At 47.9% G+C, this 13,095-nt stretch overlaps 1 protein-coding gene across 1 annotated transcript in view; it reads right to left on the reverse strand.

Annotated features, from left to right (window-relative positions):
• CACNA1I (calcium voltage-gated channel subunit alpha1 I) overlaps window positions 1-13,095 on the reverse strand; it is a 166,020-nt gene that overhangs the window by 38,755 nt on the left and 114,170 nt on the right. The window contains exons 8-9 of the mRNA XM_059817088.1: window positions 8,682-8,988; window positions 6,867-7,267 (exon numbers count right to left, since the gene is read on the reverse strand). Of these exons, the coding sequence (XP_059673071.1) occupies window positions 6,867-7,267; window positions 8,682-8,988 (708 nt within the window). The remainder of the gene's footprint in view (window positions 1-6,866; window positions 7,268-8,681; window positions 8,989-13,095) is intronic.

The following is a 13,095-nucleotide window of genomic DNA, read 5'->3' on the forward strand; positions in this document are numbered from 1 at the left end:
TAAACCAAGTTACTCAGCAATTGTCTCATTGGTTACTAATGGCAAAGAAGCTTGAGTCCAACAGGCCATTCAAGAAATATATGAGAAAGGCAGTCTGGGACATTCAGCTGGGACCAGCCTTTCATCCGCTACTAAGACAAAAAGGAGGGTAATTGTTGTAGGCGATTCCCTCCTGAGGGGAACAGAGGGCCCAATATGCCGGCCGGACCCAACCCACAGGGAAGTCTGCTGCCTCCCTGGGGCCCGGGTGAGAGAGGTCACGAGGAAACTCCCTAGTCTGGTACAGCCCACCGATTACTACCCGCTGTTGGTTTTGCAGGTTGGCAGGGACGAGATTGAGCAAAGAAGCCTGAAAGGGATCAAGAAGGACTTTAAAGCACTGGGGAGACTGGTTGAGGGATCGGGAGCACAGGTGGTGTTTTCCTCAATCCCTTCAGTGGCAGGGAGGAATGCTGATAGGAATAGGAAAGCAAACCTAGTCAACGCATGGCTCAGAGACTGGTGCCATTGGAAGAATTTTGGATTCTTTGACCATGGGGCGGTCTACACGGCACCGGGCCTGCTGAGTGCAGACGGTGTTCAGCTATCCTCAAGGGGGAAAAGGATCCTTGCTCGTAAGTTGGCAAGCCTCATCAAGAGGGCTTTAAACTAGATTTGAAGGGGGAAGGGGACGAAGCCAGGGTACCTAGAGATGAGCCTAGGGGTGACGTGCCATTGTCGGGGGCAAGATCGATAGCCCAGCTCAAGTGCATCTATTCCAATGCACGCAGCATGGGCAGCAAACAGGAGGAGCTGGAAGCCATTGTGCAGCAGAACAGCTATGACGTGGTTGCCATCACAGAAACATGGTGGGACGACTCGCATGGCTGGAGTGCTGCAATGGAGGGCTATAAACTCTTCAGGAGGGATAGGCAAGGAAGGAGAGGAAGTAGGCTGGCTCTGTACGTCCAGGAGTGCTTTGATTGTATAGAGCTTGATGATTGTGATGACAGGGTTGAACGCTTATGGGTAAGGATGAGGGGGAAGGCCAACAAGGCGGATATCCTGCTGGGGGTCTGTTATAGACCACCCGACCAGGGCGTAGAAGCCGATGAAGCGTTCTACAAGCAACTGGCAGAAGTCTCACAGTCACAAGCCCTTGTTCTTGTGGGGGACTTCAACTTACGGATGTCTGCTGGAAGTATAACACAGCCGAGAGGAAACAGTCCCGGAGGTTCCTCGAGTGTGTGGAAGATAACTTCCTGACGCAGCTGGTAAGCGAGCCTACCAGGGGAGGTGCCCTGCTTGATCTACTGTTTACGAACAGTGAGGGTCTGGTGGGAGAAGTGAAGGTCGGAGGCCGTCTTGGGCTTAGTGACCATGAAATGATAGAGTTCTCAATTTTTAGCCAAGTAAGGAGGGGAGTCAGCAAAACTGCTACCATGGACTTCTGGAGGGCAGACTTCAGCCTGTTCAGGACACTGGTTGAGAGGGTCCCTTGGGAGACGGTCCTGAAGGGCAAAGGGGCCCAGGAAGGCTGGATGTTTTTCAAGAAGGAATTCTTGAAGGCGCAGGAGCAGGCAGTCCCCATGTGCCGTAAGAAGAGCCGGCGGGGAAGACGACTGGCCTGGCTGAACAAGCAGCTTTTGCTGAGGCTTGGGGAAAAAAAGAGAATTTATCACCTCTGGAAGAAGGGGCAGGCAAGTGAAGAAGAATACAAGGACCTCATTAGGACATGCAGAGAGGGAATTAGGAAGGCAAAAGCCCAGCTAGAGCTCAACCTGGCCACGGTTGTGAGGGACAACAAAAAATGCTTCTATAAATACATTAACAACAAAAAGAGAGCCAAGGAGGATCTCCATCCTCTACTGGATGCGGCAGGGAACATTGTCACGAAGGATGAGGAAAAGGCTGAGGTACTTAATGCCTTCTTTGCCTCAGTCTTTAACAGCCACACCAGGTATCCTCAGGGTATCCATCTCCCTGAGCTGGATGACAGGGATGGAGAGCAAAATAGGCTCCCCATGATCCAGGAGGAAGCAGTTAATGAGCTGCTGTGCCACCTGGACACTCACAAGTCTATGGGGCCTGATGGCATCCACCCAAGGGTGCTGAGGGAGCTGGCAGAGGAGCTTGCCAAGCCGCTCTCCATCATTTATCAACAGTCCTGGTCAACAGGGGAGGTCCCGGACGACTGGAGGCTTGCCAACGTGACACCCATCTACAAGAAGGGGAACTACAGGCCTGTCAGCCTGACCTTGGTGCCCAGGAAGATTATGGAGAGGCTCATCTTGAGGGCGCTCACGGGACATGTGCAGGATAACCAAGGGATCAGGCCCAGCCAGCACAGGCTCATGAAAGGCAGGTCCTGCTTGACCAACCTGATCTCCTTCTATGACCAGGTGACCCGCCTAGTGGATGAGGGGAAGGCTGTTGATGTTGTCTACCTGGACTTCAGCAAAGCCTTTGACACTGTTCCCCACAGTATTCTCCTGGAGAAGCTGGTGACTCGTGGCTTAGACAGGTACACTCTTTGTTGGGTAAAAAACTGGCTGGACGGCCGAGCCCAGAGAGTTGGGGTGAATGGGGTGAAATCCAGTTGGCGGCCGGTCACAAGCGGAGTCCCCCAGGGCTCAGTTTTGGGGCCAGCCTTGTTTAATATCTTTATCGATGATCTGGATGAGGGGATAGAGGGCACCCTCAGCAAGTTTGCAGATGACACCAAGTCGGGCGGGAGTGTTGATCTGCTCGAGGGTAGGAAGGCTCTGCAAAGGGATCTGGACAGGCTGGATTGATGGGCCAAGGCCAATTGGATGAAGTTCAATAAGGCCAAGTGCCGGGTTCTACACTTCGGCCACAACAACCCCAGGCAACGCTGCAGGCTTGGGGACGAGTGGCTGGAAAGCTGCCCTGCAGAAAAGGACCTGGGGGTGTTGATTGACAGCCAGCTGAATATGAGCCAGCAGTGTGCCCAGGTGGCCAAGAAGGCCAACGGCATCCTGGCCTGTATCAGAAATAGTGTGGCCAGCAGGAGCAGGGAGGTGATCATGCCTCTGTACTCGGCTCTGGTGAGGCCGCACCTCAAATACTGTGTTCAGTTTTGGGCCCCTCACTACAAGAAGGACATTGAGGTGCTGGAGCGTGTCCAGAGAAGGGCGATGAAGCTGGTGAGGGGTCTGGAGCACAAGTCTTATGAGGAGCGGCTGAGGGAACTGGGGTTGTTCAGCCTGGAGAAGAGGAGGCTGAGGGGAGACCTTATCGCTCTCTACAATTACCTGAAAGGGGGTTGCAGAGAGGTGGGTGTTGGTCTCTTCTCCCAAGGGACTAGTGACAGGACAAGAGGAAATGGCCTCAAGTTGCACCAGGGGAGATTCAGACTGGATATTAGGAAAAAGTTCTTTACTAGAGAGTAGTGAAACATTGGAACAGGCTGCCCAGGGAGGTAGTGGAGTCACCCTCCCTGGAGGTATTCAAGGAGCGTGTGGATGTGGCATTGTGGGATGTGGCTTGATGGGCATGGTGCTGTGTGGTGTGGGTGGGTTTTTTTGGTGTGGGTTGTGGTGTGTTTTGTGGGTGGCTTTTTTTTTTTTTTTTTTTTTTTAAAATGGTTGGACTTGATGATCTTACAGGTCTTTTCCAACCTTAGTGATTCTGTGATTCTGTGAATAAGGGAGCAAAGCGAGCAGCACCAAATCCTCTGTGAATATTAAAAAAAAGTAAGCCTCTTTAAAGGATCCTTCTGGACAGCTACAAGCATCTGATATCTTGATTTTCTACACTGAATTTTAAAAATAGGCACTTCCAAGTAGAAACAGCTCTGAAGAACTGCAAAAACTATTTCAAGCAGGACAAAGCTTGAAATGATGGGTTTTGGCTTGTGCAATGTCCCAGCAATATCTGAAAGCCTAATACTGAGGATATTACATGGTATAATGCACACTGATAGATTTGAATAAACTTATCTATTTACAAGTGATAACTTGTGATAAGCTTGAGGATTAAAAATGACTCATAGCAATGCAGTTTGTCCCAAAGTGAGCTGATTTCCCTCACAAGGCATGTATAAGGAGATGGGAAGCTGCCTTGGCCACACAAACAGGACAGGACAAGGGACTGGATGGATAAGTTAAACAAAGCCAAATTCCAAGTTGATTTGGATCCAAGTAAAGTGGTTTGAGTTGCTGAGGTTAAGCCTCCTGGCAGAAAAACATTGTGAATATTAAACCCCTGAATTGCAACAAACAGATAATTTTAATTCATGGTTTTCTTTCTGTTGGTCAAGGGTCAGGAATCAAAGGCGAGACTCACACATAGGCTCTGTCCCCAGGGTTCCTGTGTTTCTGAGCCTGAACCGTGTGTCTGGCTCCTGCAGTCTCTCTCACCCTTTAACCTGATGGTTGGTAGGTGCTTTGGTCAGTGGGCCAGCTCACCTGGGTATAGTCAGTGAGCAAGTGGAGCAACAACGAGCTGATGGACGTGCTATGAGCTGCTCCCAGAAGTGCTCAAACCTGTGACACCTTCACACGTCCTCTTGCCCAACCAGATATGTCCCCAGAGAGTGGCTGGGATTGTGATCTCCCATGCACCAGAAAATAAAAGCTCGAGAGGTCTCTATACACATTAGCTCTGGGCCAGGAAAGATTCATATAATGAAGTAACTGCAGCAAGAGAAGCTACTTCAGTCATAGGATGGCATCACCCTGCAAATCACAGATCTCTGTGGGCAGAGGGGTTTTGCTAGATGTCATTCTGTGAAAATTTGTGTTTCTGAGGAGAAAAACAACAGGAAAAAAAGAAAGGAAGGAGAAAAAAGGAGGCGATGCAGCACCAGTATGAGATGTACTGATAGCATGGCTTGAGGAAAACTGAAAGAGAGCAAAGGGAAGTGCAAATGCCTACCTGCTTTTGAGTTAACTGCTGACTGAAAAAGACCTAGAATTCATGGTATGGTCTGAATTTTTATTTTTTTTTTTAATCTTATTGTGCCAGGGAAACAGGATTCAGTACACACATTTTAAATAAACAGGCTGCACCACATTTTTTCAGTTATGATCAATTTGGCTGACATCTCTTTCTAGTAGAAACAGCATGCAGGGTCATAAGCTTTTCCTAGCTACTTATGGATAAAAAGTGATAGCATAACTTTAAGGATGTGTCATTAATAACCTGCTACTAGAAACCCCAAGGCTGCAGTCAGCTCCCACTCTGCTGCGGGCTGTACAAACATGGCAGAGGTGGCCTAGAAGGGCTTAAATCTGCACACACAGTAGCCAGAACATGAGAGTGAATTCTCTACCTCTAGCTCAAATATTCTTCTGCTAAACTCTTAATTCACTCTGTCTCCAATAAACCAAAATGAACAATGGCTCTCCCTGCTTGGTGCTCACATCTTTAAAACATCAGTGGGCAGTTTTCATATTGTCCTAGGCTTCAACCCTTAGTCATCTCTCTGCTATGTGATAAATATATTGCTTTTTTTAATCTATTTTCATGAGTCAACCTCTCCAGCCTCTTCTTCATTCTCCTCTCCTCTGAGGTCCTGCCAGTATTTTTCTGGTACTGAAGCATCCAGTGCAGTTTTGCATTCTGGGATCAACTTAAGGTTTCCCATCCTTGTATCAGAAACTAACCGGGCTTTAAAAAATGGTCTAATGCTTGGTACGGAGGTGCGATCCAGATATCTGAGGCTTCAAATACTCACTCAGACTCTGCGTTGCCTCAAACAGGGAATTTAAGATACTCTGGGTCTCGGCATATCTCCATCCTGATACAGCACAAGACAAATCTGAGTGCCTTGTTTGAACCAGACTCACTGCCTGTCTCTTTGCTACCTGAGACTGTGTTCAGGACAAGACTTCACCTTGGCTCCAAAGCTTCAATGCAGTCAGCATCTCAGAGGTGGAGTGATCTCTTATTTTTGTGGTCTAGGCAATCACGTGGAGTGAATCATGGCCACCTTCAGACTGGCAGCATAGATCTGAAACATGGATGTACAGCATGGACTCCTTCAATGCAAAGTGCAGCAGAGCTAACAGCCAGCAATACAGATGCAAGGTCATAGGTGTACTTAACACCCTCTGAAGCTGGCTCTGCACATGACAAAGTAGACACAGCCTCTGTTTCCCAGCTATAAAATGAGGGCACACAGTCCTCCTCCATCTCACAAGTCTGTCATTAGGATAAAGTGCACTGCTGACTCAGAGCTGCCTTCACACTATTGGCGTGAAAGTCAAACCTGTGCCCACAACTGCTGTCTATGTCTGACCTATCATTTCTTGCTGTCAGGGCAAAGGAAAGGCTCAAGCCATCTGAGCCCCCAAAATGACTGGAGATGGAAGGTGGTGCCTTTCCTAGCCTTCTTGTATAGACAGACTGTGCTCAGGCATCTCTCAATTAAGCCAGAAAAGCTAGCAAGTTGATGGATATGAATTGAGATGCTTGTGAAGTGCCTGTGACATCCCCAGAGAACACATTATATTAACCAAATAGACTAAGGATTCAGTAAGCTAATGAAGATAGAAATGAGAGAGAGATGAGGAAGATGGAAGCGACAAGGGTGAAGGAGAGAGAAGCAGATGGAAAGAAAAGACAGGGTGAAAAAGAAAAACAGAGGGATAAAAGTAAGCAGGAAAGAGGAAAAGAGAGGGACTAAAAGGAGGTGAGAGGAAAATATATGGAGACAGTGAAAGTGATTAAGCACAGGGATAAGGAAGAAAAGACCCTGAGGCTTTCTCCAAAGCCATGGTGGGATGACCCATGCTGTGGCCTGGGGTCCAAATTGCTCACTCTCTGCCTCCACTGAGTTGCATCAGCTGCTTAGCAAGACTGTAACCCTGAGCAGGACTCACCAGTCACCACTGCCCACCCTGTGCCCTGAGGTGCTTTACCTGCTCGTGGTGCTCGATGCCCATGCTGATAGTGTTCACTAGGATTGCGATCATGATCCCACGGTTGAAGTACTTGCTGTCCACAATCCCTCGAAGCTTGACCCTCACTTCTCGCCACATGTCACTGCAGAGCTTCAGCCGTCCTCCTTCTTCCACCTCCTCCTCCTTCTCCAGCGCCGAGGCACCCTGCTCCTCTCCACTGCCCTCTCCCTCCTCTTCGCTGGCTCCTCCATCCTCCTGGTCTGAGTCAGTACTATCAAGCACAGAGAGCCTTCGGGATACTTTGTGCTCCCCTCTGTGGCATCGGGGGCAGTTGGTGGGATCGGAGGTTGCTGTCACAGCAATGGGCTGGACCAATCCCTGAGGAGGGCAGTGAAGAGAGTTGTGCTGCTGGCAAAGCCCTGGGGAGAGAAATTACCACAATTAAAGGAGAAGGCTTTGAAAAAGACATCAAAACTGGACACTTGTTTGGCTTTTGGGTATTTAGACAGTGTAACTGGGCTTTCTAGCGATAAGGATGACAAAACACTGGCACATCATCTCAAGGACAGCAATAAAAGCCATTGCCATTGGGGGCTTTACACTGACTGGCTATGTCACCAAAAGGCATGGTACCGTTCAGCTGCCAGTGATTAGGCTCAATGGGGGTTCACGTCCATCAGAGGAAGAACTGTTTTGTCTGATGCAGGAATCACAGCTTGAGACTTAGTAGCTTGTGTTAAGTGGGAACTGAGGGAAAAATGATCACGAGGACTGCTTTTGGCTTGAACTGCTACAAGTGGGGTCTGAGAACCCACATGCTGAACTGAACTCTCTAAATTAGGGAAGCTACATTAGCAAAGCATCTCAAGAAGCCAGAAAAGGTAGTGCAAGAACAATTCCTCCTGATAGTCCGTGGGCTCTGAATCAGAACACACCTCCTGACTTCAGTGAGAAAACTAAATTTGTGTTCCTTGATCCTCCAGTTGAGCCTGGAAGATCAAATGGATGCTGGGAGAATGAAGCAACTAATTCATTAACACAGTGCATGAAGCCTGCAGAAACTTTTCTCCCAGCAAGTAAAGAAAATGAAAGACTGCGTATGCAAGACCAGCTGAAGGAAAATCCGCCTTTTTGTTTGTTAATGGGAGCATAACTTAGGAGAGGCATCGACAGGCAGTTAATACTAACTCTATAAAATCATTTTTATAGTCACTTTTCAGGCCAAGAATCCAATTTAAATGGTATCTCATGTCTAAATTTTACACAACAGCATGTGCTCCCATCAAGAGACATTGTCTCCATTGCCCTTGCATATCAAACTGACTTCTTCATTATTGCTCCCTTGATTCAGGAGACACCCCATCACAATTCTACTCCCTTTGCCTCTCCTGAGGTCCCACAGCAACTCAGTTTGGGACAAGAGCTCTGTGGGAACTGCTGTGCCACGGACTGCAACCCTTTGTCCCACTCCATCGTATCCCCCTAATACTTCTTTCTCCCAAACTGCTATCATTACCCTGCTATACCACATCTGGAGCTCTTTACAAGCCTCAGCCAGTGCCTTTAATGTTATCCCATTATGGTCTCCGGGTTTCAGACCTGGGTTTCGCATGTTCCCTGCTGGTCACACCTGTTTCATTCCCATTCTTGCTGGTCATCCCCACCTTGCTGGTCTGGTGCACTGGCCATGGCCCCATGCTCAATGGCCAATGTTAATTCTAATTCTGTGCTTTGTAGGCACAAGTCCTTTGGCAAAATGGCACATGGAGATGCTCCCAGTTACTCTCACGTTTTCACTATTGGCATTGCCAGCTTTACCCACACAATCCTTACTGTAGTGTCTCTGGCTTTTCCTGTTCGTGCCTAGCTTGGCATTGCTTGGCTCCACGTGGCCCTGGCGCCGGCTCTGTATGCTGTTGTACAGCCCAAGGGTGCGGCGTTTGGCTTTGCGCACAATGTGGCAGACGTATTGGAAGATCTCCTCGTAGCAGTCTCCTGGCTCCATGTAGCTGGCGACAGTGCTGGAGGAGAGGTACCGGGCCCTCTGCTCCTGCATTAGCTGATGCTCCCGCTGCTTGGTCTCTGAGAACTGTGTGGCAATGACCACCAGACACAGGTTAATCATAAAGAAGGAGCCCACCTAGTAGCAAAGAAGAAGGGACAGTCAATGTCAGCACAAGGGAGAACATGTGAGCAGAATTTAGAGCTCTGAACTGAAATTCAGGAAACACAAGGCTGACTTTTGGCTCTTTTGGCAGGCTGTGGGACCTTTAGCAAGTCACTCAGAAGTTACCTGCAAAGGGTTTGATGAAAACTGGACTTTTTCTTATCCTCTCCTTTGTGTTAAACAGAAGGTGGGAGACAGAGGACTAGTTTGGTAGTTTAGTTGCTTTCTCCTCTGCTTGCTCTTTTACTACTGGAAAAACCATGCACTGTCATTTATGGTCTTCAGCCCTTGGAGGACATATCAGTATTCTCGGAGCATTTTATTTGTTTCTACCATTTACACTTTAATTCACCATACAGGGAGATGGTATTTTGCTGAAATGAATGAGCTCTTGAAATCAAAGAGGAGTTTACAAAAACCGACTTTGAGAAGGACACTAAATAGTCGAGCGAAACAGTGCTTCCTTGCTCATTTTCTATTCTTCTGATACTAGACATGTTATATTAGCTCTTATTTTAGTTGTCCTCCAGCCTAGGTAGGCTTTCCATTTCGAATACAAAACCAGCCACAACCCATTCCCCCAATTTCTTAGAAAAACAAAATGCCCAAGTTCTTCCTATTCTCCATACAGAAGCCAAAAAGTCTACCACGCTTATTTTATACCTTTGCATGTTCCCTTTAAGCTTTCTTTGCCTCAGTTTTCCTATCTGTAAAATGGAGCAAACGTTTCTTGGTGCTGAGAGATCTGCAGGTAAAAATCTCACTCTCAGTGTTACATATTATGAAATTACAGATGAATCTCCAATAGGAGATCTATCCATTACACTTACGATAAAACCTGGGCTTCAATATGATGAGAATTTCATACATAAAAGGGCTGGTAACCATGTTCAAAATCATTCTCAAAAGCTATTGTACCTTGATTGGTGTCTACTCCCCATATAGCTGCAAGTGGCAAGACAGCATTGATAAAACGCAGAGTCTGATCGCTGAACAGGGACCACACGTCTGCACTGCTCTGAAATGGACTCTGTGGGGCAGCCCCGAGGAGGAGAGGAAGCACCAGCTCAAGATTTCTGCTTCCCCTGGACCAGGGAGCCTCCCTGTTAAGGGACATCCTTGCACCATGTTCCTCCTGTACAAATCCATGCAGGACCCAGCCTCACCTCCCCATCTCTCCTTTCCAAGCAAACGGCTCTGACACAGAACTGGATCCAGTCCTGCCCTTATCTTCACGCATGTGTCCTCCCCCATATAACCTTTCCAGCAAAGGGGAGAAGGCAAGAAAAGGTGGCGATAACCTGACCCTAACTCTCGTGCATGGGAAAGGTGGAGGTTTTTTCAGCAAGTACCCCAGCTTGTTTTATCTATCCAAGCAGCCTTCCCCTCAGTGCACAGCCCTTGCCACTCCCCCACCAGCTTGCACCTTTCTCTTGCACACAGGTGCCAGCAGCTCTGTCCGGAGGCTCAATACAGTGGTTCTCAGTATTTCAAAGGGGAGATGTCCCTGCTAGCATCTGAATAAGCCTTTGAAACATGAAGCCCTTCCCAACCAGATACAGCATAAGGACAATAAACCATCTCAAAATAAAGAGCTTTTTTTTTTTTTCCTCCTCCTCTCAGCACCCTTCAAAGCTGTTCTATTTCCCTTCATCACTGAACCCTTCTCTTGCCTCTCCCCCTGCCCATATTTCAACCTATTTTCCCTTCAGCTTCTGTATGTGGCCTTGAAAATTAAAACGATGCCTCATTCGGATTCCTTCGCCTTCCTCCAAGATTTTCCCTAGTCCATGATGTCTTGCATGCTTTCACTGATGACATGTATGACTGGGAATCCAAATTCTTCTCCTATGCACTCTCCTGCCCTCTTTCCCCTCAGCACCACATGACACGCACACAGGCTTGCCCATTCGGTTATCTCCCTCAGCTTGCCCTGAGTGAGGCAGGGTTGGGACCTGGACACCAGCTGTGCACCCACTTCTGGAATGCCAATTGTGACACTGTCCAGCACTTTGCAACTTCCAACAACTCCACAACCAACAAGAAATTAAGACTTGCAACATCTTCTCTCTAGGCTACAAGTAGAGGAGCTGAGGGCAACAAGATGCCCTCAGCACGGTCACACTGTAAGCCTGGGGTTGAATCTAGAGGAAGGTTCAGGTTTCACATCACCAAGCCCTGTCCTCACAAGCACCATTTACTGTGATCTCCCACCAGATGACCAAAAAGGGAAGGAGTGAGAGGACTGGATATGGCAACTAACCCCCAATCCTTAAACCTCTTAGCTAGGAACATCAAACACAAAACAAATTCACTGGTTTAATCCTTAAGACAGGCAAGTCCATAAACTCTAAGACTCTGCCTCCCAGCTAGCAGAAGGACAGTAAGGGTCCCATATGGCTCGTAATTGAGTGATCCACCTCAGCTAGCTGAGCAAGGAGACCGAAAGTGTCTAACATGGAGTCAAAGTATCTGACAGAGGCAGAAGGAGACCATTAATTCAAAGCCCCAACATAGGAGTCCCGTTCAGCCCTGATACTGAGCTGTACTGTGATTAAGCAGATTCTGGCCTTGTTCAGCCCAAGGCTCAATCCTTGTCTCTGCAATATCTAATAAAATCTGACTGGTGCTGGAGATGCTGATTGACTTGCCCATTATTTTTATTGCTTATGCCTGGATATTCAGCTTGTCTTCTGAAGCCCACATGTGTAAGCACAGAGCGCCTCAAGGAGGCCACTGAGTGCTGCAATGTGGTTGCCACTCTAAGAGTTCAGAAGAGCTTTCTCTAGTCCAGGAGCCACACCAGTGGCCAAGTAGCTGGAGAGGTGACAAAGAGACTGCTGGACCTCAACCAGGAAGACTGAAATGAAGCACTGACTCGGGAGGTGAAAGCATGTCACGTCCCTGGTCTCTGACAGAGAGGAAAGCTGTTTACAATTTGCTGAATACGCAAAATGCTTTTACCGGGTCATTCTGCAAGGCTGCTCTGAGTGCCAGGGTGAGCCAGCACTCTTCCACTCGGGGGGAGCATGTCTACACAGGAGTCCTAGACCATTCTGGGAATATATCCAGGTGGTGGAGCCTTCTTCCTGCCAGATGAGCAGTAGCAGGTAATGCCCTTATGTAGTTGTTTGAAGACATCTCTCTGTGAGGGAGGGAGAAGTCATGGATGAAAGCATAGCTCTACAGAAGCAGCTATGGAGATCCGGCCCCAGAAGAGTAAGTTTGAGCCAAGGCTAGGATGTTTGTGGAAAAAGAGTCAGGGCTTGAAGCATGATTGTCAGAGCAATCCTCCTTAGAAACCCAGGCCTTTCGACCATGGAGAAGGAGGGAAGGGTAAAGGCTGGAAGGACTGTGCTTCGTGAGACTTGAAGAGGGATTGTCATTTCTATAAGAAGACTCAGAGGGAAAATGAAACCAAGTGATAGCAAGTTCACACTGTGGTGTTGCTACGTGCTGCAAAAGATGCATTACACATGCAAAGAAGGTAACAGAAAGGCTAAATGCTTTCTTGGTGTAACTCTATCAAAGGCAAAGGAAATATCCCATCTAGAATATGGCTCCTTTGTTCTGAGCAGTCCCCAGAGTAAGTTGAGGTTCATGTGCTCCTGTGTTTGATGGAAATAAACCTACATGGCTTCTACAAATGAGGACGGAGTGTCTAGAAATGTCAATGACACTCCGCAGTAAAATCTCAGGTGTAGTGTTAATTGAGGTTTTTCAGCCACCTGCAAATTCAGAATCAAAGTTTGAATCACTGGGAATCCATATGAGGTGAGCCAGCACTAGAAGGGTGCTCCTTCTTAGAAACCAAAAATATGCTGACAGGATTTACATAGTTTGGAGCAGGAGGTGACGGGCAGTTTTTGGAATTGGCCTGCAGGAGACGGGCATGCCCAAACCAATGGTTAAACACTGACTCTGCACAGTTCTTCCTGGCTCTGGGAGAGACTGTATCTGAGGCCAGGAGTAAAGTCTGTGCCAAACTGCATATTGTACAAATCTGGGTATCCTGGCCATGCTGCTCAAAGTGAAAATGCAAGTACGTGCTAAACGTCTATTGCATGGTGGGAGATCTGA

The sequence above is a fragment of the Gavia stellata genome, chromosome 4 (genome assembly GCF_030936135.1).
Source record: "Gavia stellata isolate bGavSte3 chromosome 4, bGavSte3.hap2, whole genome shotgun sequence".
NCBI lineage: Eukaryota > Metazoa > Chordata > Aves > Gaviiformes > Gaviidae > Gavia > Gavia stellata.